Raw genomic sequence first — 24,976 nt, 5'->3', positions numbered from 1 at the left:
ATCCCACAAACCTTTAACCGTCTTTCCTAGGAGTCGACTTGTTGCACTTGTTTGCATATATGATTTTTTATATTCAGGCTTTTGTGTCTCATATTGGGGATTGAGTGTGTAACTGCAGAGTTTGATCATTTAGAGCCTCAGAAATCAGATGTGGAGTGAATCCTGAGGTCTGTAGATGCTTGTGTTCGACCGGCAGAATACTGAGTGCTCTCCATCACTGTTTGTTTCCTGGTTCCTTCCTGTTTCCTGTTTCCTGTTTCCAGTCTGTGACTGTTTGCCCTGCTGACCTGATCCTGCCTTCACTGACGCTCCTGTCCTCTTCTCTCCTGCCCTCCCTCTGTCTCTCTGTCTCTTTCTCTCCTGTCCTCTGCTTCTGTCTGCAGTGGAGATTAAGGTCATTAAGGATCTTCCGTGGCCTCCTCCGGTCGGGCAGCTCAACACCGGTCCTCCTCTGATGGAGGCGGTGGAGGCTCCGTCCTCTCCGGGACTCAACACCACAGCCTCGGCCTGCGACCAGCTCCAGCACGGTGGGTTTGTCCTCGTCCTCGTCCTGAATGCTCCACACGTCCCTCCAGACCCCAGACCTCTATCAGTTCAGTTCAGTTCAGTTCTCACATGCAGATCTGAGAGCCTGTAGGAGAAAGAACACCTCTAATATCTCACTTATAGTCTGATGAGATTAACATTTTACTGTGTGACTTTATATCTAACAGCTGTGCCTTTGTTTTTGTTATGGTGAATAATCTGAACTGGCATCTGTGTGTTTGACTCTCTCTGTTGAGGATGGCTGTATTGTGCTGGTCTCACTTTTGAAAACAGGTGAAGAGCTTTTTGACTCCTGAATCACATAAGCTCAGATAAAGTTAAAGGGCTGCTGTGAGATTTAAGCCTCTTTCTTGCACTACCGTCCATATTTAGCATTTGCTTCCAGTGAAGCAGAAAATGACTGAAGGCTGGAGTCCAGCGCTCGGCGTCTGCAGATCCTCTCAGAAACAGCTTCTGCTCAGACGTTTAGTGTTTCCCTTCACAGTTTACCACCTCCATGTAACATAATCACCAGGCTCCCGACTGCGTTTCAGTCCTTTGACAGGGAAATGTTGAAAAGCGATTGTCCCGTAGAGATTACAGATGTTCAGATCCTCAGGAATAGAGTTTTACACTATCAGATGACTAGAATTCACGTTTCCATTTCACACGTGTTGTATCAGGGTGCTTCTATTAAACCAAAGAATGCTTGAAAGTGGTGTTGTGTGTCGCTCCTGAACGCGCTGCAGATCCAGATTTATGTGTGTGGCGAAGTGAAGGTTTGTGTTTCTGCCAGCGAGTGGATTTGAGCGCGTCGGGCGGCTGTAAATTAACCTGGATTGATCCTTTCCTCCAGAGATTAACCGTAAGACGATCCTGACACTCCACTTCCTCACAGGAATAAACAGGTTAAAGGGTCGTCTCACAGAGATCAGGGACATTCACTGAGAGAAATGCTCAAATTCAGATCCCCAAGCTATTAAAAACACTACAAGTGATAAAAATAAATTTTTTTAGTTCATTTACATAAAGCTGAAATGAAATCAAATGTATTAAATGTACATTTAAACTGAACTGAAACTACAACTGAATTAGAAATTAAAATAAACTAAACCATAAAAACACTAAAGCTAATAACAGTTTTGTTAGTTTAAATAACACTAAACGCAAAACTTTAAAGCTAAAATAATAAAAACTAAAACTGAATATATATATATATATATATATATATATATATATATATATATATATATATATATATATACATTTAAACAGAATAAAAAAAAAAAAAAAATATTAAAATAAAAGCTTATTCAAAATATTTATTAAACACTATAATAGTATATAAATAATAATAAATAAACATAGGTGTGGTTGGTTTAAAACCTTTTACGCATTTGTACTCAAGTTATTATTTTAGTCATCGTTTTAGTTTTTTGACAAAATATATCCTTTAACTTTTAGCTATGCCATATTTATTAATTATGTCATTTTAGTAATTTGTTTATTAATTGTCAGTTAACCTCACTAATCAACCAGCCGGTTATTGCACTACTAGTTGACCATCTCGTCATTTATTCCTTAGTTCTGAACTATATAGCATCTCATCAATCTGACGAGATATTAATTTTTGCCTGCTACTTTTGATGAGCCAGAAACAAAATTTGCATATAAATATCATCAAACCCTTTTGTTTGCACCAAGAAAAGCCAGTGCTTCTTTTGTTTTGGCGTCTGAATTAATTGTTGCTGCTTTCCGGTCCTTTCTTCCGGGCTCATATCTGCCTCATGTCTCTGTAGAATATGAAATAATAGAATTAAAAGCGATGTAGATTTCATTATGCGAGCGTGAGTGTGGGGTTTAGCCCGCAATACTTGCTTTTCTCTGCCTTTGTCAAACACGTCGACTGTATTCCCGGGGTTTAATGAAGGAAAGAAACAAAAGAGGAATGTTTTTCATGCATCAAATCCAGCTGATTCCACACACACATGCTGTTTTATTACTCAGGACTGACATGTTGAATAGACGTGGCTTTACCTGCCTGTGTCGAGTCTGCCGTGGGCTTATTGGCCGAGTGTGAATGTGTTAGTAGTTAATCACAGCAGAAGTCAGAGCGAGATCTTAATTGCAGGCTGTACTCCTCCTCTCCCCGCTGAGCGCTGCACTCGCCTGACGGATCTTCCATTAGTGAATTAGTAAAGGAGAATTAATTAGCAGCTTTAATTAGTCAATGTGTTCAGAGGTAGCCCTCGTTGAGTGTTTCAGAATGCAACAGAGCCTTTTAATGTCCGTATCTTATCGTCTGTGGATTCAAGACAAACCAACATGACTTCAGTGTTTTTATTCACCGGAAGATTCGCAAAACGTTAGAAGTTAATTATGTAAAATTGTTAAATTGACAGGAAATTATGTTATGAACTGGATCAGGAAAACTGAAAATAATATAACAATAGGTAGCCCACACAAACACTAAAATGTATAATATGGTGATAATTAATAATAATAATAATAATAATTAATGTGTTTATTATTCTTATCATGAAATTTCTCATTTGATTTTCCAGCACTGTAAAAAAAGCAAACAAACAAACAAAAAAACTTTATGTAGTCACTTAAGTTTTTGCTCAAAAAATTGTAAACATAATAGAAAATTAATGGAAAATTATAATCAAAAGATGTGTTTATATATAAATACACTTATGATAGTATCTACAGAGACATAAGAGTCCATCAATATGTCCCTGGTAAGCTCTTGGGTTTGATTCTGGTCGTCTGATGTGAAGTGAGTCTGAACCTGGTTTCCTCTTTAAAACAGTTTGATGATTGATGGACTGACTGATGGACAGCAGTGTCTCTCCAGTCCTTCACATGCTGGATTCTTACATCAAATGTTTTGTTGTTGTGTGTGAATGGCTCTTATGTGTCTATGCTCGGAGGTTTCCTCACCCATCCGACAGCTCGATCTGATAACGGGATCGCATTCGCTCCTGACACCTCATTTCCCTTTATCTCTGAATTGTGAGCAGGATATTGTCTTGTTTAGTTCAGGTTTCTTGTGTAATGTGTTGTAGAGATTGCTTAGAGGTGACAAACTTGTAATGCATGTTATAAATATCTTGGTCTGTTCAGCTTATAAATTTATTTTCCTGATGTTCTTCCTGTACCTCTATAAAGATGAGATGAGATGAGTCTGCTTGCTTCTATAATAACACATATACATTGGTTTTATAGCTGCCTGAATGAATGTAATCATAAACTTCACAACTGACCATAATTTTTGAAAATAATTGAAAGAATATTCTCAAAATGTTAGGGCTCCTGCAATACACAAAAGAGGGATAGAATCATAGATTCAGACATTAAAATGGAATTTACTGCGTAATGTGGGATGTTAAAGAATTTGGCCAAATTTGGGTGAATAAATAATCAGTGAAAAAGTGGATCAGTGAATCAGTGAACCAGTGAAACGGTAAATCAGTGAAACAGTGAATCAGTGAATCAGTAAATTGGCTAACCATTGATGCAGTGAAACAGTGAATCAGTGAATCAGTGAAACAGTGAATCAGTGAAACAGTGAAACAGTGAATCAGTAAATCAGTGAAACAGTAAATCAGAAGATCAGCGAATCAGTAAATAAATGAATCAGTAAATCAGCTAACCATTGATTCAGTGAAACAGTGAATCAGTAAATCAGTGAAACAGTGAAACAGTGAATCAGTAAATCAGTGAAACAGTAAATCAGTGAAACAGTGAGTCAGTAAATCAGTGAATCAGTAAATCAGTGAAACAGTGAATCAGTGAATCAGTAAATCAGTGAAACAGTGAATCATTGAAACAGTGAATCAGTAAATCAGTGAAAAAGTGAATCAGTAAATCATTGAAACAGTGAATCAGTAAATCAGTGAAACAGTAAATCAGTGAAACAGTGAGTCAGTAAATCAGTGAATCAGTAAATCAGTGAAACAGTGAATCAGTGAATCAGTAAATCAGTGAAACAGTGAATCAGTAAAGCAGTGAAACAGTGAATCAGTAAATCAGTGAAACAGTGAGTCAGTAAATCAGTGAATCAGTAAATCAGTGAAACAGTGAATCAGTAAATCAGTGAATCAGTAAATCAGCTAACCATTGATTCAGTGAAACAGTGAAACAGTAAATCAGTGAAACAGTGAATCAGTAAATCAGTGAAACAGTAAATCAGTGAAACAGTGAATCAGTAAATCAGTGAAACAGTGAATCAGTAAATCAGTGAATCATTAAATCAGTGAAACAGTGAAACAGTGAATCAGTAAATCAGTGAATCAGTAAATCAGCTAACCATTGATTCAGTGAAACAGTAAATCAGTGAAACAGTGAATCAGTAAATCAGTAAATCAGTGAAACAGTGAATCAGTAAATCAGTGAATCAGTAAATCAGTGAAACAGTGAATCAGTAAATCAGTGAATCAGTAAATCAGCTAACCATTGATTCAGTGAAACAGTGAATCAGTGAAACAGTGAATCAGTAAATCAGTGAATCAGTAAATCAGCTAACCATTGATTCAGTGAAACAGTGAATCAGTGAAACAGTGAATCAGTAAATCAGTGAATCAGTGAAACAGTGAATCAGTAAATCAGTGAAACAGTGAATCAGTAAATCAGTGAAACAGTGAATCAGTAAATCAGTGAATCAGTAAATCAGTGAAACAGTGAAACAGTGAATCATTAAATCAGTGAATCAGTAAATCAGTGAAACAGTGAATCAGTAAATCAGTGAATCAGTAAATCAGCTAACCATTGATTCAGTGAAACAGTGAATCAGTGAAACAGTGAATCAGTAAATCAGTGAATCCGTAAATCAGCTAACCATTTATTCAGTGAAACAGTGAATCAGTGAAACAGTGAATCAATATGGCTGCACACTTCATCACATCACAATATGGACTACTGTTTGTAAATATTTGAGAAAACTATCGTCAAACTCAAAGCTCTTCACAACAACCTGCCAAAATAAAAGATTAATATTAGATATTATTGTAGAATAAAATGTACTTCTAAAAATAAATAAATACCATAATAAATCAAATAATATTATAATCTTAAAATAATACACACACACACACACACACACACACACATATACATATATATATATATATATATAGAGAGAGAGAGAGAGAGAGAGAGAGAGAATTGCAGGTTCTCACTGTAAATGTGTGTGTGAACGGCTGCTTTAAACCACAGCAGAGGCCGTCAATCAGTCTGTACAGAAACACAGCACTTAGTTCAGTTTGACAAGCGCTTTGTCTGTTTTCAGTGCGTTGCATGGTAAGTGATTCTGAAGGAGAGCGAAAGGGCACAAAGAAACTGCTCTGAGAGATGAACGTTTAGGAAAGGAGAAAGGCTCTGGCATTCAGTGCAGGTGAAGCGCCTCAGTGTTCGGTCTATTAGACATGAAAAGGTCAGAGGAGAGTCTGTGTGCTCAGTGATGTCAGATTCATGACTCGATGCTGATTGGACGTGCCGTCGTCACGGTTACAGTTGTGGTCTGCTGGTTTGAAGGCAGCTTCTGAGGTCATGCAGGGGTCACGACAAGGTCATGTTATGACCGCACAACTGTAGGTTCACGTCGTCCTGTGTTTCACCAGTGTGTGTGTGTGTGTGTGTGAAGTGTTTCTCTTTCATCTCTCTCTATCACACTCTTCTCGGCTCCTGAAGAATGTCAGATTTCATAACATTTGACAGTTATGATCCACTCGAGAGGCGCCAAGCACATTTGCATGGCAGGTTTCCATGGTAACAGATTGTTTCTTCACCGATCTACATTTTATGCCAACAGTAAACAAAAAATATGGCATTCCATCTCATGCAATATGCACACACACAGATTCACACACACTCACACAAGCACACACAGACACACGCACACGGACACTCATACACACACACAAACACACACACACACACTCAGGTACACAGATACATACGAGCACACACACACACACACAAACACAAACACTCGTGCACACACACACACACAAACACAAACACTCGTGCACACAGAAGCACACAGACACACACACACAGACACACACACATCAGAACTGCTTCAGCATTATTGCATGATCATAATGCTATTTATTCCTGCTAATATTCAAGCACATGCTGTTTTATTAATCTGAATATTGTTTATGCTCATTGTCATGCATTCATTGCATCCTGGTTATACATATGTGTGCAGCAGAACCTGATGTGATTTAATTGAGTGAATGTGCATTACATTAATACCATGTTACTGCTTTGTGATCATGTACTGAGGTACAGCTGTGATTTTACTGGACAGGTGATAGTACTGCCTTGCTTTTTCTTGTCATGTAAATGTCATCATAAATGTCACCTTCACAGGAAATGACAAAATTTCAATTAAAATTATATTAAGACTACCATTCAAAAGTTTGTGCTTGGCAAGATGTTTTCGAGAGAAGTCTCTTCTGCTCATTCATTTGATCATAAATACAGTAAAAACAACAGTAAAATTGTGAAATATTATTACAATTTCAAATAGATTTTTTTTTCTGTGTGAATATCTATTAAATTTTAATTTATTTCTGTGATGCTCCGCTGTATTTTCAGCATCATTCCTCCAGTCTTCAGTGTTACATGATCTTCAGAAATCAGAATAATATGATGATTTACTGCTCAAGAAACATTTCTGATTATTATCAATATTGAACACAGTTGTGCTGAACAATATTTTTGGGAAACTGTGATACATTTTATTTAAGGATTCACAGATGAATTATTTTGTAACATACTGGCACTTTTGATCAATTTAATGTGCCCTGGATGAATAAAAGTATTAATTTCTTCACACAGTCCTGTTTGTAAGCATTATCTGAGCATTGGATTGTAAAATTGATGAAAGATAGTTTTCCTAGAGCTGGAGGTTGTTAGTACTGTATTGACATGAGCTGCTGCTTCAGACGGGCTGTGGTTCAGGAGTGTGATGACCGTCACACTGACAGCACTGTACATCCTCTCCTCGCTGAATCAGAATCAGATCTATGCGTACAGTATAGACCTCCAGCATATCATTTAAATATCTTTATTCTTGATGTTCATTTAAAAAGAAAGAAAGAAAGAAAGAAAGAAAGAAAGAAAGAAAGAAAGAAACGGATGACACATTGATAGTTTTGTTTACCCATAAGTCTTTGCTCAGGACACTGTGAGCTACAGCTACATATGCTGAGTATGTTACTGTTATAATCCCTGATACGAGAAACTCTGTTTAATTGATCGTTGATGTTGTAAAGAGCCTGAGTCAGAGATCAGACCGTCCATTCACTGTAAATACACTCATACAGTGAGACTGAGATACACACACACACACTCTCTCATACACACACACACACACACAGGCTGCAGATTCATCCATCAGAAACATGAGCTCTCTCACTACAGCTACATCCTGTGACCTCTGTGACCCCCGTGACCTCTGTGACCTCTGTATCTCATGTGGGACACATAGTCTGTACTGGGCCTAAATCAAAACATGTGTTCATAGACACAGATCAAATAAACTCATCTGTGGAATGGTTTTGAAGGCATCAGTGATTGATTATGCTGATCTCATCCATCTGCGGATGTAGGGTTTCCAAACTTTAAAATGCCTTTTAAACACAGTGCTTGCTCTTTTTTGCTGGCTAGAATTAATTTCTGTCAGTCATTCTTTTTTTCAGCAGCTGTATAATATTTAGTATTTCATAAAAAATTACTAATTCATTTGATTAATTATTATTAATTTATTAATATTTTTTTAATTAGTGGCTAGTGTTTAATTATTTATTAATTGCATTATATTAGATATTGATTCCTATACACTATAATAACAATAATTCACTACTCAGTTTCACTATAATTTTTTAATAAGCTGTACTTGAAGATTATAAACTATTTAAAAGAAAATCCCAACTCTGTACTGAAGCATCCAAAAATAATTCTTAAGCATTGTAAATAAATGTAATATAAATACAAAATATTTTAATTTAGTTATAATTAACATTCTTAATTAACAACTTAAGTTGAGACTTAACGCCAAATCAAGTTTACTTAGAGTCAAAAAAGCTCAACTAAATGCAATTCATATGTAAAATACAATACATTTCCATTTAATGCATTTATATGTGAAAAGGCATTCCTTTCAGTTGCACTTAAGCTTTTTAAGATCACTTAACATGCTATTTTGATTGTGCACTTCAAATCAAATAATGTGTGTGTGGGGGTGGTAAAGTTAACAGCAAATAGACTCTTGGTCAGGACTCCAATATTAAAAACAATAATACTGTTATTATTGGATGAGGAGGTCGCTCTTCATCCAGTTGTTTTATGAAGCGTCTCTCTCGTCCGCTGCTCCTCTCGTTACATGCAGGATGAGCTTCCATCCCTCCGGCGCTCACAGAGACTTCATTGGACTGAGTTACGGCCCGCGGGGAGCTTCTGCTCAATAAAACACAAAGCTCACTGTATGGACTGCTAGTCTTACAAGGGCATGCTGGGAATTTTCTTCAAAAACTATTTCTGGAGAGCAGTTACAGGTCACTTGTGGATCTCATTTGAACATTTTTACTTTATCATATTTTTTTAACAACACAAGGATAACCTCCAATCTGATTATTATGATAACAGAAATAGTTAGAAATGCAAAATTAACATATATAAAAAATGGTTGCATTTTAAGGTGCCGTGTTACAGTATAATTAAACAGTTATTGCAACTCCATCTCAGTGATTTTATTTGTTTTGTTTTGTTTTCTGACATGTTGGTGTTTTATTCTTCTCTAGGATGTTATAAGTTGAACTGAGATAAAACTAAAACTGTGTCCAACTTCATTTCAGGCTGCAAACCAACAAAATGTGATTATGTTCTTTTCTATACCCACTGTAATTATTGCAATTACAGAAATAGTTAGAAAAACATTTGTTGGGTGGTTATACTTTATTTTAAAGTGTATTTGATCAAGTGTATTTATACAGTTAAGTACATAATATGAATGCACTGTGGGTTGTGATTAGCATTTAGTTTAGGGTTTGCTTGTAATTATATATTATTTACTGCTTTCCCTATACTAAGAGAATTTAATGTGTAACAATGTTTTTTTGTTGTTGTTGTTGTTGTTTTATATTTTTTACTAAAATATTTGTAGTAAATATTAATTAATATGATTTAAAATATCTACAACAAAAATATTTAAGATTTTTAAAAAATGTTTAGATTAACCTTTTGAATTGTATTTTTATTTTTATTTTTTTATTTTTTTGTGCAATAACTAGACATTATGCATCTTAAAAAAAAAGTTTGCTAGTCAAATAAATGGGAATTAAATATAGTTTTGAGCTCCAATAATTGTATTTGTACAGAAATGAGTTTTTGGACTGACAGCTGTGTGTGAGACGTGTCATCAGTGGTGTACGCCTGACATGTGCTGTGCTTCTCCTGATACAGTGCAGTTTGACGGCGTGGACAAGTCCCACATGTCTCCCACTAAGGAGCTGAAGTGTCGTCCGCTGCAGAGGCACTCGAGCGGCTGTCTGGTCAGCACTAAGATGAGCTCTGTGGAGCTCAGCGGGCCGAGCGTGGGCGAGCGCATCGACCCGTCCATGCCTCTGGAGAGCCAGTTGTGAGTCAAACACACGGCAGACGCTTCATAACGACTCTGGCGCTCTTCTTCACTCAGCTCTCTCCTTCTGTCTGCTCCACAGCTGGTATCACGGAGCCATCAGCCGCACGGACGCCGAGGCTCTGCTGCGCTTGTGTAAAGAGGCCAGTTACCTGGTGAGGAACAGTGAGACCTGTAAGAACGACTTCTCGCTCTCGCTCAAGTAAGAAGATATTCATCACACACACAGATTACTCTACAGCCACTAACAGTGAGCTCTTACACACACACACACACACACACATTCGGTTAGTTTACCCAGTTATCCATGTTTCATAGTGATATTCAACACGAAAAAAATTACATCATGATTTATTATTATTCCTTTATTTAACCAGGGGAAATCATATTGAGACGATAGTCTCTTTTTCAAATGGTCCCTGGCCAAGAAAGGCAGCACTTAAAAATGTAAAAAGAAGAAAAGAAAAGAAAATACAAATAAAAAATAAAAAAACTCATCTAAAACAAACAAAGCATACCAAATTACACAATAACATATCAACATCACATAAACCATACCACAACACATAACAAAGACAAAAGTCAGATACAACAACAAACAAAATATAACACAATAACAAAATAACCAAGACATCCTACTACACGGAGTATGACAGCTACATGAAGCTCCATACAAGAATCAAAACAGAACAGCAGTCTATACACAATCACACTTATAGCTGAAGGTTTCTGTGAGATATAATTTAAAATCATTAAGTGGGATAATAGTGCTTATCTTCAACTGTTTCTGCAAAGCATTCCATGTTGAAGGGGCATTGTAACGGAAGGCGATTTTACCAAATTCAGATTTTACAGCAGGTGTAGTAAAAAGAATGCTATTATTAGACCTAAGATTGTATATTTTCTTTTCTACAAAATAGAAAACTGATAAATAAGAAGGCAATAGTCCTAACACTGCCTTATAAATAAAAATAAGCCAGTGATGCTGTCTACGGATTGAGAGTGGAGGCCAACCTGATAAACTATACAAACTACAATGATGTGTAAAATACTCAGCTTTAGTGACAAAGCGTAGAGCAGAATGGTGTACAGAATCCAATGACCGTAAAACAGACTTTGCTGCATGCATGTACAGAACATCTCCATAGTCTATAACAGATAAAAAGGTAGCAGCAACAAGTTCCTTTCTTGCCTTTAAATTAAAACAAGCCTTATTTCCATAAAAAAATCTTAATTTAACTCTCAGCTTTTTTACCAATTTATCTACATGGGGATTAAAAATGAGCTTTTCATCTAATAAAAAACCCAGGTAATTATAACAAGACACTCTTTCAGTTTTCTGGTCATGTAGAGTAATGATGTTCCAAAACTGTACAAATGATGTGTATTTACTGTACATCTATGTGTATTGTTATTTCAGGATCACTCCGAAGTCTAGATTATGTAGTCTGGATAGTTTTTATTCATTTTTATTTCATTTTTATTTTTAGGTGGTATATTACGTTAAACTAATTGAAAATTAGAAAATTGGTTTCTTTGTGCACTTGCTGAAAAAAAAAGTTATGATATTTTATCTGATTGCTAGATCATTCTAACGTTAAAAGGTGTTAGCAATAAGTTAAATCTAGTTATTAACATGTTAAAACATGTTAGCAATCTGCTAAAATGTTAGAGACTTGTTAAAACATGCTGAGGATGTTTTGCAGCATAACTATTCTTAGCAATGTGCTAAAACTTAGGAAAAGTGTTAAATACTAGAAACATGTTAGCAACATGTGAAAACTTCAAAGTGTGTTGGAGATGTATTAGCAATGATAACGTTAGCAATGTGCTAAAACAGAAGGAGCATGCTAGCAAAGTGTTAAATACTAGAAACATAAGTAGCTAACATAAAACATAAGTGTTCGCAACATGATCTCTTTTCTTAGCAATGTGCTAAGAACATACTAGGAGCATGCTAGCAAATGTTTAAACCAGGTTAACAATTTGAAACCATGCTAGCAAATGGTTAAAACATGCTGTCAATGTGTTAAATCTCTCTGGAAGTATGTTAGCAACAAAGGCGTTGCTAGGGTTGGGAGAAATAAGGGGCTTAGCTCTGTTTTTCAACAAGTCACTTGTCGCCACCTGCTGGCATTACGCTGTAATTGATACAATCTTTATTTGGAGCATGAAGTCACGATGAAAAGGTGATTTAATCTATTTGATCATTACTGTCGACAAACAGTGTTTATATCTGAACTATAAACTTATAAACTTGTCAAAGGGTTCATAGACAATGCTGAATGGTTATCATATAGGAATAAGATTGATCTAATAATAAAGCCGCTCTTCCCAGAGTCAGGTCTCATGTGTGTCGGTCGCTCCTGCTGACGTGTGATTTCTCTCACGCGACCTTTGACCCCTTCACACATGTGCTGTCTCTGTCAGTCCTTGACGTTAACCTTTTCCCCGCCGTGGCTGGAGTTAATGTGGGCTGATACCCCTGTCTCTCTGGCGTCTGAAGCTGCTCCGGCTGACACTTCACAAAGCCAATGTGAGCGTGACGTGACTCCTTCACCTTTAGAGCGGTCGCCTCTCATCAGCTCAGACAGGACTCACGGAGAGCTCAGGACACACTGATGTGAAGCTCTGGTGCAGTCTCTGCAGGAGAGACCCCCGCTGAGAGATCAGCAGGTTTTAGAGCAGAACCTGTGATTTGTGATGTGATTTTTTTTTATGCGAGAACGTATTTTTGACTGAATGCTATTTTATATTCATAGTAGTATTTAGTATTGGGAGACTGTATGTGTGTGTTCATGCTGTGATGGCAACAAGAGACTGTTTTACAAGCAGCAAAGACTTTTATATTGAAAGAGACTGAAACAGATGTAAACAAAAAAGTTATTTTTACTTTCAGCAACAGCTTGTAAGATGCAGTCTTGAAAGTCTTACATTGCTGTCCACAATGAATGCCAAGACTGTGCAAAACTGTAATAAATGATACAGTTCTGTATCGTTCAAATATAGAATTTAGGAAATGAGTTCATTGTAAATAGTGCATAGTAAATCGTTTTTTTATTCTATTTTTTATTTGGTTATTTATTCATTTATTTTCCCCATGTATAAATGAATAATCTGAGTTGTAATGTTACCTATGTGATCATTTTAGTGGTGGGGCCTACACATAACCACAAAGTCTAAACTGAGGGCAAGTTAAAATCACCTTCTGTGGTAATCAGCAGCTGTCAGCAGAGTAGAGTTTACTTTCTATTGAACCCGGAGCGTGTCTTTAATACGCAGTAAATCTGATTGTGGACTGAATCCTTTATTCAGTGCCATGAGAGAGAGCAGGTCTAAACACAGAAGCAGTGAGAGTCTCTCCGTGTCTCCCATCACGAGTGTTGTGCTAAAGCAGAGCTGACAGCATGTAGAAAGCTTTCAGACTTTTGCACACAGTCCGTCCACAGAGACTCTTACATGCAAACGACTCGTGTCTGCTGAAATATTACTGCTGCTATGAAAAGCTCTGTCTGTGTGCAGCATCACTGATGACCTGACCATAAAACCTCTCTTTCATTGTTTGGTTCATCTATGAATTCTTAACATGTTGCTAAGCTCATGAGATAATGCTCTTATTAACAAAAGCACACAAATAGAGCCAACTGTCTTTATTGATGCTTTTACTGTTGAGTGAAGCCTGGCCATCAGTCCTGTTGTGAAAGACTCGGTCTTCAGGCTCAGACAACACTCATTTATCCTCCTTTTAAGATCAATATTTTATTCTTAGGACAATAGTATACAACAAATAATAAAATTGTTAACTGTTTTGCTCTGTTTTGTCAATCGTTGCTTCGATGCTCAACACGATGATGTTTCATTCCTGAAACATTGCTTTTAGAATACAGTGACTAGATACACAAATAAATGAATACATTAAATAATGAATAAATGTAATTGATGCTTTGAATAAATGAATACAGTGACTACATAGATACTGAATAAATGAAGGACATGAATGCATTGAGTCAATGATTCAATAAGCCTAAATTAAAAACTGCAGATTAGTATACTACTCGTACATCTTTTTATGGCATAAATAGTAAGAGTAATATTGTAGTGTCCAGTTCTGAAATCAGCAAGTCACTTTGCTTCATTCCTGAGTGAATCAGCTGATTGAATGAATCAAAGTGAATGAGTGAATCAGCCGATTGAATGAATCGAAGTGAATGAGTGAATCAGTGATTGAATGAATCAAAGTGAATGAGTGAATCAGCCGATTGAATGAATCAAAGTGAATGAGTGAATCAGTGATTGAATTAATCAAAGTGAATGAGTGAATCAGCCGATTGAATGAATCGAAGTGAATGAGTGAATCAGTGATTGAATGAATCGAAGTGAATGAGTGAATCAGTGATTGAATGAATCAAAGTGAATGAGTGAATCAGTGATTGAATGAATCTAAGTGAATGAGTGAATCAGCCGATTGAATGAATCAAAGTGAATGAGTGAATCAGCCGATTGAATGAATCGAAGTGAATGAGTGAATCAGTGATTGAATGAATCAAAGTGAATGAGTGAATCAGCCGATTGAATGAATCAAAGTGAATGAGTGAATCAGTGATTGAATTAATCAAAGTGAATGAGTGAATCAGTGATTGAATGAATCGAAGTGAATGAGTGAATCAGTGATTGAATGAATCGAAGTGAATGAGTGAATCAGTGATTGAATGAATCAAAGTGAATGAGTGAATCAGCCGATTGAATGAATCAAAGTGAATGAGTGAATCAGTGATTGAATGAATCAAAGTGAATGAGTGAATCAGTGATTGAATGAATCGAAGTGAATGAGTGAATCAGCCAATTGAATGAATCAAAGTGAATGAGTGAATCAGCCGATTGAATGAATCAAAGTGAATGAGTGAATCAGTGATTGAATGAATCGAACTGAATGAGTGAATCAGCCAATTGAATGAATCAAAGTGAATGAGTGAATCAGCCGATTGAATGAATCAAAGTGAATGAGTGAATCAGCCGATTGAATGAATCGAAGTGAATGAGTGAATCAGGGATTGAATGAATCGAAGTGAATGAGTGAATCAGCCGATTGAATGAATCGAAGTGAATGAGTGAATCAGCCGATTGAATGAATCGAAGTGAATGAGTGAATCAGCCGATTGAATGAATCGAAGTGAATGAGTGAATCAGCGATTAAATGAATTGAAGTGAATGAGTGAATCAGCCGATTGAATGAATCGAAGCGAATGAGTGAATCAGCCGATTGAATGAATCGAAGTGAATGAGTGAATCAGTGATTCATTTATTAAGACTTGTCGCCACCTACAGGCAGTTTTTGTTAGTTATTTTTTTTCTCCACTGGTTTAGGATTATTTAACATATCTAAGTCTTTGCCTGATGCTCTTTAACGGCGTCTGTAGATGGTTCGCTCACATGAAACGGATCGATTGTCTGAGCAGATCTGTGGTTCAGAGCGGAGCGTAAGTGAAATGGATGAGTCAAGTCTCTTAAAGCTTTTATAAAGCAAAGAGGCTTGAGCAGTGCCCTGCTTTATGGACAGAGAAGGAGAGAAAATGGCTGAAGGGAGTGAAATAAATCTCCTCTGAATGGAGGGAAAGTAAAAGTTTGTGAATTAGCAGCGTGTTAATGTGCATGTGCTGTAGGTGAACGGAGAACGACTCTCTGCTCAAGCCCAGCTCTCATCTCATGTACAGCTTCCACAGAGTGACCTTCATAAAACATCAATCTACTCCGGTTTCATTAACATCTGAAGCTCTGCATCTTAATGAAGACTGCATTTTAAAGATATGTTCTGGGTGAAATGCAAGTCACATTAGAAATAGAAATATATATGACTGTATATGAATGAAAATATTCATAAATACATTTTATCATTTTAAATAAAAAATATATTTCATTTTTAATGCTCATTTATTTAATCAAAAATACAGAAGAAACTTTTTTGAGGCCAGTACTTTTTTTCTTTCTTTTTTGATATGCTCTTATTCAGCAAGTATGTGTTCATTAAAAGTAATAGAAAAATTTACAGAAAAGACTTTGTTAGAATTAAATATATATATATATATATATATATATATATATATATATATATATATATATATATATATATATATATATATATATAGCAGCCTTGATGAGCAGAAGAGACTTCTTTAAAAAAAAATACATTTCAAATCTGACTGTTCCCAGCTGTTGAACAGCAGTATATGTATGCATTTTTTGGTACATAAACATTATTATTTGCTAGAACAAAAACTATACAAGCTGTGCATTTCTGCTTTTAAACCCTCTAGAACTGAAAGTGCTTGACAGATTGTTTTAAAATGATTGTCTGTGGTCATCGACTGCAAGTTCTTAACTTGTACTGAACGCTCATTTAAATGAAAAGAATAATCTTATGGTTCCAAGCGACGCGTGACTGGTGCAGTTAATGAGCCCAATGCTATGGATGCAGTGATATATAGTGTATATATTCACACATACAGTACATGTACACTGTGAATCATATCAGTGAACATTCGTGACATTGTCATGAACCACAGTGAAGCTTTCAGATCCATAAAGTCAAATGAATCCTTGGATTAAAAGGGCAAATAATGATGAAGTATCTGTTGATAAGAGCACAAAGGCTTTGGTATCTCTCTCTCTCTCTCTCTCTCTCTCTCTCTCTCTCTCTCTCTCTCTTTCTCTCTCTCTCTTGGTCTTGCGTGTGATTTGTTCACGTTGCTAATATGATAACAGCAAAATCAAATGCTTAAGAGGAAGAGAATAGCAAGCTTTAGTACAGATATTTCCATAGTGATGTGCCTGAGCTTTTCCAGGCGTCTCCAGTGACCTCAGGCCTGTGTGTGTGTGTGTGTGTGTGTGTGTGTGTGTGTTTGTGTGTGTGTGTGTGTGTGTGTGTGTGTGTGTGTGTGTGTGTGTGTGTGTGTGTGTGTGTGTGTGGTGCTGAAGGCTCTCGGGGGGTCCGTGCGGCTCCAGTGTTTTCTCATCTCTCTAATGATGATGAAGAGTCGTTAATGACAGGCAGCTAATCAGCCGGAGAGCTACAGGAGTCCTGAACCAAGAGGGATGGAGGAGTTGATTTATATTTAATGATAGCAAGGATAATTACTCTGATTAAGGGACGTTCTTACTAGTGGTCTTTAATTTAGAGATTTGTATATTTATGTATTTTATATTTATGCATTAATATCTATAAATAGAGAGCGAGAGAGAGAGAGAGAGAGAGAGAGAGAGAGAGAGAGAGAGAGATGTATAATTTGATGCTAGATGCAAAGTTAGGTAACACTGTCATTTCATTGTCGTTGTCAATCATTATGTAATGTGTGTAAACTAATCAGATCATTAATTCACATATATATATATATATATATATATATATATATATATATATATTTTTTTTTTTACCGGTTTAGTTTATTTATTTATTAGTTTTTTCTAGTATATTCTGGGCTGGTGTTAAGTAGTCACTTGATAGTCCAAATCAAAAGAGCCTCAAATCTCTACAATCTCTAGATATGACTCACATTAGCATTTAGGATTAGTCCTTTGTTTAAAGCCTGAACTGTTAGTAAGAGTAATAATCAGCAGTGTTAATAACAGCACACAGTCTTTACACACCTCAAAACATCATCCTGAAGTGTGTGGCTTCCCTCCGTCCTTGGCTTTTAATTCACTTTACACTCAGATCCCCAGTGAAAGCCGACAGCACCGCTGCGCTCATTAAAGCTCTCCGGTCTCCACGCGTGACGCGTTTGCCAATGAACTGCTCCAGAGTGCTGCCGTCTGACAACTAATCACAGATTGTTTTAACCTGCTCTACCTTTATTAATCGCTCCCTGCTCTCCATCTTCATCTACATGTTCTCTTCTCTCTCTCCAGGAGCAGTCAAGGTTTCATGCACATGAAGCTCTCCAGGACCAAAGACAATAAGTACGTACTGGGTCAGAACAGCTGCCTGTTCGACAGCGTTCCTGAGATCATCCACTTCTACTCCAGCCGCAAACTACCAATTAAAGGGGCCGAGCACATGTCCTTGCTGTACCCCGTGGCCATCCGGACACTATAGAGGCAGAAGCGCTGCAGAAGCAGGACGTTCGTTCAGCGTTTACAAGACAACGACAAACTAAAGTGCTACTGAGATCCCGAAGACAAAAAGGGAGACTCCTGGACGTCGCCTCCGTCTCGTCTCGAGGGACGCGGTTTCACTGTCCTCCAAATGCCTTCTTCGTGATTCCAGACCCGTTTTCTTCCCATAAGTGGATCTTTAGTCTTAGACCTGCACCCACACTTTATCTCCACTGTTACACACTGTACAGAAACCCGAAACGTCGCTCGGACTTTACTATTCGGATGTGTATAGTTGCCATTTCTGGACATGTGAACCATTAGACGTTCTTGAACATTACATCGCCGCAGTAAACGAACAAAGACACTGAATCGTACTGTAGCGAAACCTCATCGTCTGGACTTTCTGTGACGGTATCATAAAATCAAATGGGTGAAATATTAGCTAATCATTAAACATGAACATTTTCAGAATATATCAAAAATAATCTCCAGAAGACTGAAATCTAGCGTTCGGCGTTTTCCAGTTAGAAACACAGATGTGAAGAGAGTTCACTACGCAGACAGATTCATTAAGTCCCTTAAAATAGCAGTAATAGAGCAGAGCGAGGGGAGAAGAGATGGATGGTGCCTTTTAAGTGCACTTGGACCGGCGGCTATGCAGAACAGCGTGAGAAAGGACCTTTTAATTTAACGTTCAGAGAGAGTCACTTCAGCAGAGTTTAGGATGATCTTGACCAAGGAGAATGAAATATTCCTGTATTGTCTACCTCAGAAAATCAATTTCGTTCATCCATCCGCCGGTCGATAAGGTACAGTGACGTTACAGATATCGATCGTCTCAAAATCCCACCAAATTTTGCCTTTTGGTTTGAGAATAGCTTCTTCTTCACCCGAACGCAATCAGATCCTGGTTTCTGTGCTGTCGTGACTCTGTTTGGTTAATGCCTTATACTGTAAATGCATGGATTAAAAAAGAAAACAAAAGGAGAACGCTGTTGTTCAATGAATGTTTAGTGGCTGTAATTTATTATGGAGAAAAAAAATTAATGCTAGTGCTGATGCTTTAGTCCAGCTAAGACAATGTTCTTGGCCTGTGTGTGTGTGTGTGTGTGTGATATCTGACCTTCATAAAGTGTGTCATATATCTGATGTGTCTTCATGATTGTCCCCACCTGAATACTCTGATTGGATGCTGCTTGCCATGGAAACCATTTAGAGCAGTTCAGCCAATCAGAGCGCAGATTTGTCCTGACCCTTCCTCTGACCTCTGGTTTTCCTCATTTGCCATCATCCGGTTTCTTTTGTGTTGTTGTTTCTCTCTCTCTCTCTCTCTCTCTCTCTCTCTCAGCGTGTTTGGTTTAAAGTATGATAAAGCCTGTGTGATTGGATCATTGTCAATCGTTGAGTTTCGTTCTTGTTTTTAGTTTTCAGTTCATCGTTTCCCTCTCTGATACAATGTTTTTATTCTTTCAACCTTTAAAGGGACAGTTCCACCCAAAAAATGAAAACTTTCATCATTTATTGACCTTCATGTCATTATTTTTCAGAATTTTTTCTCCATACAGTGAGAGTTAATTCAGCTTCAAAAGCATCACAAATCACCCTAAGGAATCAAAAAGTATCAAAATACTTTTTTGAATATGCAAAAATAAATACAATAAAAATAGTGAAATATTATTCTAATGTAAATCATCTGTTTTCTGTGTGAATCTGTGTTAAAGTGTAATTTATTTCTGTGATGCTCCGCTGTATTTTCAGCATCATTCCTCCAGTCTTCAGTGTCACATGACCTTCAGAAATCAGAATAATATGATGATTTACTGCTCAAGAAACATTTCTGATTATCTGCACAATATTTCTGTGGAAAAGGTCGTACATTTAGTTTTTTCCAGGATTCAGAGATGAACCGAAAAAAAAAAAAAAAATTGATCCCAAACAAAAGTGTAGATGACCTCAAAGCTGATGGTCTAAATGGACATAAAGTAAAAACTCACTTTATGTACATTTAAATATGCTGTATCAAGATACAGATTGTTTGAAAATTGCTTGAAAGTGAGTAAATGACAACAGGATTTTCACTTTTGCCTGAACTGTCCCTTTAAAAGAGATTACAGGTTGATGAGGATTGAAGTAAATCTGCAAGAAAATGCATTTACACTCAACATTTAACGTCTCCGTGACCTGAACCACACTGCATCCTTCATGCCATTACACTGAAATGTCAAACTGTGAATGCTCTCCACAGCATCTCATTATAAACTGCTGTTTTAGATGCTGATCAGCAGAAACATGCTTTAATAAGAGCGCAGAGGTCAGTGAGGAGAAGAGAGAGAATCAAAGGGAAGATGAATGTGCTGGATGTGTAAGATGACTACAGGACTCAGAAGATGTGATAATGTTTAGAAATGATCCCAGTTCTGATTGTGACAGCGTCCCACAGGAATCAGTGCAGTAACGAGTCTTTGGAGATCTATGTGTGAATATCATTGCCTTATACAACTAAATCTAATCTAAGTTGTTTTTGTTTTAAATAAACGTATTTTATGGGTCAAAACATGGATGAAAATAAAGGAATTTTTTTTTTGCCATTGATGGTTCCATGAAGAGTCTTTAACATCCATGACATTTACTAAAATCACCAAATAACTGATCTGTTCGAAACGAATCTGGGAAGAAAACTTAGATCTGAGAATTAAGATTTGCCATAAAAGCCTTATATTTTTAAATTGTTTAAATTGTAAATTTACTTTATTTTATGGATCGATGAATCCAGATAATTGGTCATTAAACATTCAGATTAAAAACAGCACTTCTCGGCAGACAGACCAGATCAGGCATGTTAGATGTTTAGAAGAGAATGAAGCGTTGGGAGATTCTGAACGTCTTGGGAATGACGGAAGACTAGAAATAAAAGAGTAAAGCACCAGGAGAACTAGAGAACTGAAGGATGGAGAGCAGATCTCTGTCTGCTGCGTCATTTCCACTTGTCTCTGGAGAAACTCATCTGCTTCTCCACTCGTGCTGACGGAGGTGTGTGTGTGTGTGTGTGTGTGTATTTCATATGTCTGAAATGGGTTTGTGTACATTTGCTTCCATGTATGCACTAACATATCTGTACAGTTCCTCTCGCCAAATGTATATATACTGAATGTATTGTTTGGGGATGTAGAGGCTTTGAGATTCTGACAAATAAAATTTATGGGTTGAACTAAACCAGCTGTGCAGTTCTGTCAGTCAGTGCTTACATCTGGGGACATACACTGAATACTTTTCCCCACATTTACTTATTCTTCTGATCTCTTGGGTTGTGTTTTTTTTTTTTTTTTTTTTTTTTTTTTAACTGATATAATTTGTTGTGTATATTATTTATTTATTGTTTATTATTCCTTTTTCTTTTTATTCATGTATCTTGTTTTTTACAAATACTTTAGGATTTGTTGATCCAGTCCTCCTCTGACCTGATTGGCTGAGTGTCTGTGTGTTGATCCAGTCCTCCTCTGATCTGATTGGCTGAGCGTCTGTGTTTTCATCCAGTCCTCCTCTGATCTGATTGGCTGAGCGTCTGTGTGTTGATCCAGTCCTCCTCTGATCTGATTGGCTGAGCGTCTGTGTGGTGATCCAGTCCTCTGATCTGATTGGCTGAGTGTCTGTGTGTTGATCCAGTCCTCTGATCTGATTGGCTGAGCGTCTGTGTGGTGATCCAGTCCTCCTCTGATCACCACTGAAATGTCTGTGTTTTCATCCAGTCCTCCCCTAAAGAATTGGCTGAGCGTCTGTGTGCTGATGCAGTCCTCCTCTGATCTGATTGGCTGAGTGTCTGTGTGGTGATCCAGTCCTCTGATCTGATTGGCTGAGCGTCTGTGTGGTGATCCAGTCCTCTGATCTGATTGGCTGAGCGTCTGTGTGTTGATCCAGTCCTCCTTTGATCTGATTGGCTGAGCGTCTCTGTGTTGATCCAGTCCTCTGATCTGATTGGCTGAGCGTCTGTGTGTTGATCCAGTCCTCCTCTGATCTGATTGGCTGAGTGTCTGTGTGGTGATCCAGTCCTCTGATCTGATTGGCTGAGTGTCTGTGTGGTGATCCAGTCCTCCTCTGATCTGATTGGCTGAGCGTCTGTGTGTTGATCCAGTCCTCTGATCTGATTGGCTGAGCGTCTGTGTGGTGATCCAGTCCTCTGATCTGATTGGCTGAGTGTCTGTGTGGTGATCCAGTCCTCCTCTGATCTGATTGGCTGAGCGTCTCTGTGTTGATCCAGTCCTCTGATCTGATTGGCTGAGCGTCTGTGTGGTGATCCAGTCCTCTGATCTGATTGGCTGAGTGTCTGTGTGGTGATCCAGTCCTCCTCTGATCTGATTGGCTGAGCGTCTGTGTGGTGATCCAGTCCTCCTCTGATCTGATTGGCTGAGCGTCTGTGTGGTGATCCAGTCCTCTGATCTGATTGGCTGAGTGTCTGTGTGTTGATCCAGTCCTCTGATCTGATTGGCTGAGCGTCTCTGTGTTGATCCAGTCCTCCTCTGATCTGATTGGCTGAGCGTCTGTGTGTTGATCCAGTCCTCTGATCTGATTGGCTGAGTGTCTGTGTGGTGATCCAGTCCTCTGATCTGATTGGCTGAGTGTCTGTGTGGTGATCCAGTCCTCCTCTGATCTGATTGGCTGAGCGTCTGTGTGGTGATCCAGTCCTCTGATCTGATTGGCTGAGTGTCTGTGTGTTGATCCAGTCCTCCTCTGATCTGATTGGCTGAGTGTCTGTGTGTTGATCCAGTCCTCCTCTGATCTGATTGGCTGAGCGTCTCTGTGTTGATCCAGTCCTCTGATCTGATTGGCTGAGCGTCTGTGTTTTCATCCAGTCCTCCCCTAAAGAATTGGCTGAGCGTCTGTGTGCTGATGCAGTCCTCCTCTGATTTGATTGGCTGAGTGTCTGTGTGGTGATCCAGTCCTCTGATCTGATTGGCTGATCAGCTTGAAGTCAGAATATAAAAAAAAAACTAGAAGTTCTTGAAATATTGATGGGAGGCTTAAAGGATGAATTTGCAAATACAAAGCTGTTTCTTTGTAAAATGATCAATATAAATACCCTGACATTATCTGTCACCATAGCAACAGCTGCTTCTCTTGTCAGTCAGTGCAGCTGTGTGTGTGTGTGTTGGTGTGTGTGTGTGTTTGTGTGTAACCCATGTCCCCATTTCTCAAAACACTTATAAATCATACAGAATGAGTTTTTTTGAGAAAGTAAAAATGCAGAAAGTTTCCTGTGAGGGTTAGGGTTAGGTGTAGGGTTGGTGAAGGGCCATAGAATATACAGTTTCTACAGAATAAAAACCATTACACCTATGGGATGAACACACTTTACACAGATACAAACATTTAGTCTTAGTCCTGTGTCAAATGTACTTTTTAGTTATTATCCTATTTAGTTAACCTTTGTTATTTTTGTTTAGTCAAGTTTCAGTTTTAGTTAAAAACTCATTTTCGTCATGATTGTTGTCATCTGAGAAATTAATTTTAACATTGCAGGTATTGCTCTTTCCCTGATAAGCACATATCTATAGAATATGAACACACATGGTTTATTTAATGTCATCATAGTGTATTCAATATATAATATGCACTCTCTCTGTCTAAATTATGAAAACTTGTAAAAACAAACAAGAAATATTACAACAGTGATATTCCTAATAGTGACTCTAATAATTCCAAACTGCAATAATGTTTCTCAGTTTAAACAACATTATATTCATATTCACCAAACACGATCACACACGAAACAGTGGAGATCTCGTGACAGAGCGAGTTAGTTAAAGGATAGTTCACCATAGTACAGAATAAACAAATTAAAACACTGTGCGAGTCAATGGTGACCAGCAACAGAGATGCAGTGAAGAGTGTGTGTGTGTGTGTGTGTGCATGGGCGACAGATTTCAGAGATCAATCAAAACACTGGGCAGAAAATGTCTCCTTTTAACCTCTGATTTGTGGATCTGAACTCTTGATATCTGGTGTAGTAGAGGCGTGTAGAGCAGTGGAAATTACACATTACGGCAGGTCATCAGTTGCGAAACCTCGTGTGGTGAAATCAGTTAAATCACCGGATGGATTGTGTTATTAAAACCTGTCGCACAGGAAGTTTTCTGGCTTTTCTAGTCGAGCCTGTCTGGGTGAATCAGCAACCAGAGAAGAACAGATTTACAAGCAGACAAACACATAGATCCAGCCGAGGTTTGTTCGTGCACAATCTCACAGATCTGATGTGTTATTCATCACGGATGCTTTCAACTGATCAAAAGTGACAGCCAAGACATGTATAATGTTACAAAAGAGTTCTGTTTCTAATAAACGCTGGTCTTTTGAACTTTCTGTGAATCCTGAAAAAGAAATGTATCAGTTTCCACAAAAATATTCAGCAGCACTATTTTTTTATATATTTTTACATCCAGTTGTTTTTCTTTTCGTTTTGTCTTTATTTGATCTATATTTAGTTTTATTTTAGTTTCAGTTATTTTAGTACAAGTTACACAATTAAAACGAGAAATGCTGCTTTAGTAACTAGCTAATAATAATAATCAATTGGTATTTGTTTTAGTTTTCGGTGACTATATTAACCCTGCACGTGCTGCTCCAGAACCAGCCTCTCAAGCGTGTTCTGAAGATGAAGAGAGCGTTGTGTGATCAGACACAGACATCAGAGATATGATCACATTACTGTCAAAT

General features: G+C 37.6%; 1 protein-coding gene across 4 annotated transcripts in view; it reads left to right on the top strand.

The window, feature by feature from the left end:
- The window catches only part of shf (Src homology 2 domain containing F), a 108,074-nt gene extending 86,763 nt beyond the window's left edge, over positions 1-21,311 (top strand). For 2 of the 4 annotated variants that reach the window (XM_026231425.1, XM_026231426.1), the window contains 3 exons: positions 10,003-10,177; positions 10,260-10,379; positions 18,080-19,725. In XM_026231425.1, the coding sequence (XP_026087210.1) occupies positions 10,003-10,177; positions 10,260-10,379; positions 18,080-18,266 (482 nt within the window). In that variant the 3' untranslated portion in view covers positions 18,267-19,725. Of the gene's footprint in view, positions 1-383; positions 528-10,002; positions 10,178-10,259; positions 10,380-18,079; positions 19,726-21,298 lie in introns of those variants that run through there. The other 2 variants (XR_003278463.1, XM_026231424.1) reach the window with 2 other exon arrangements.
- The last annotated feature ends 3,665 nt before the right edge of the window (positions 21,312-24,976 follow it).

Source organism: Carassius auratus, chromosome 43 (assembly GCF_003368295.1).
Source record: "Carassius auratus strain Wakin chromosome 43, ASM336829v1, whole genome shotgun sequence".
Classification (NCBI taxonomy): Eukaryota; Metazoa; Chordata; class Actinopteri; order Cypriniformes; family Cyprinidae; genus Carassius; species Carassius auratus.
Note: the sequence above shows the minus strand (reverse complement) of the source record. Positions and strands in the feature narration are given on the sequence as shown.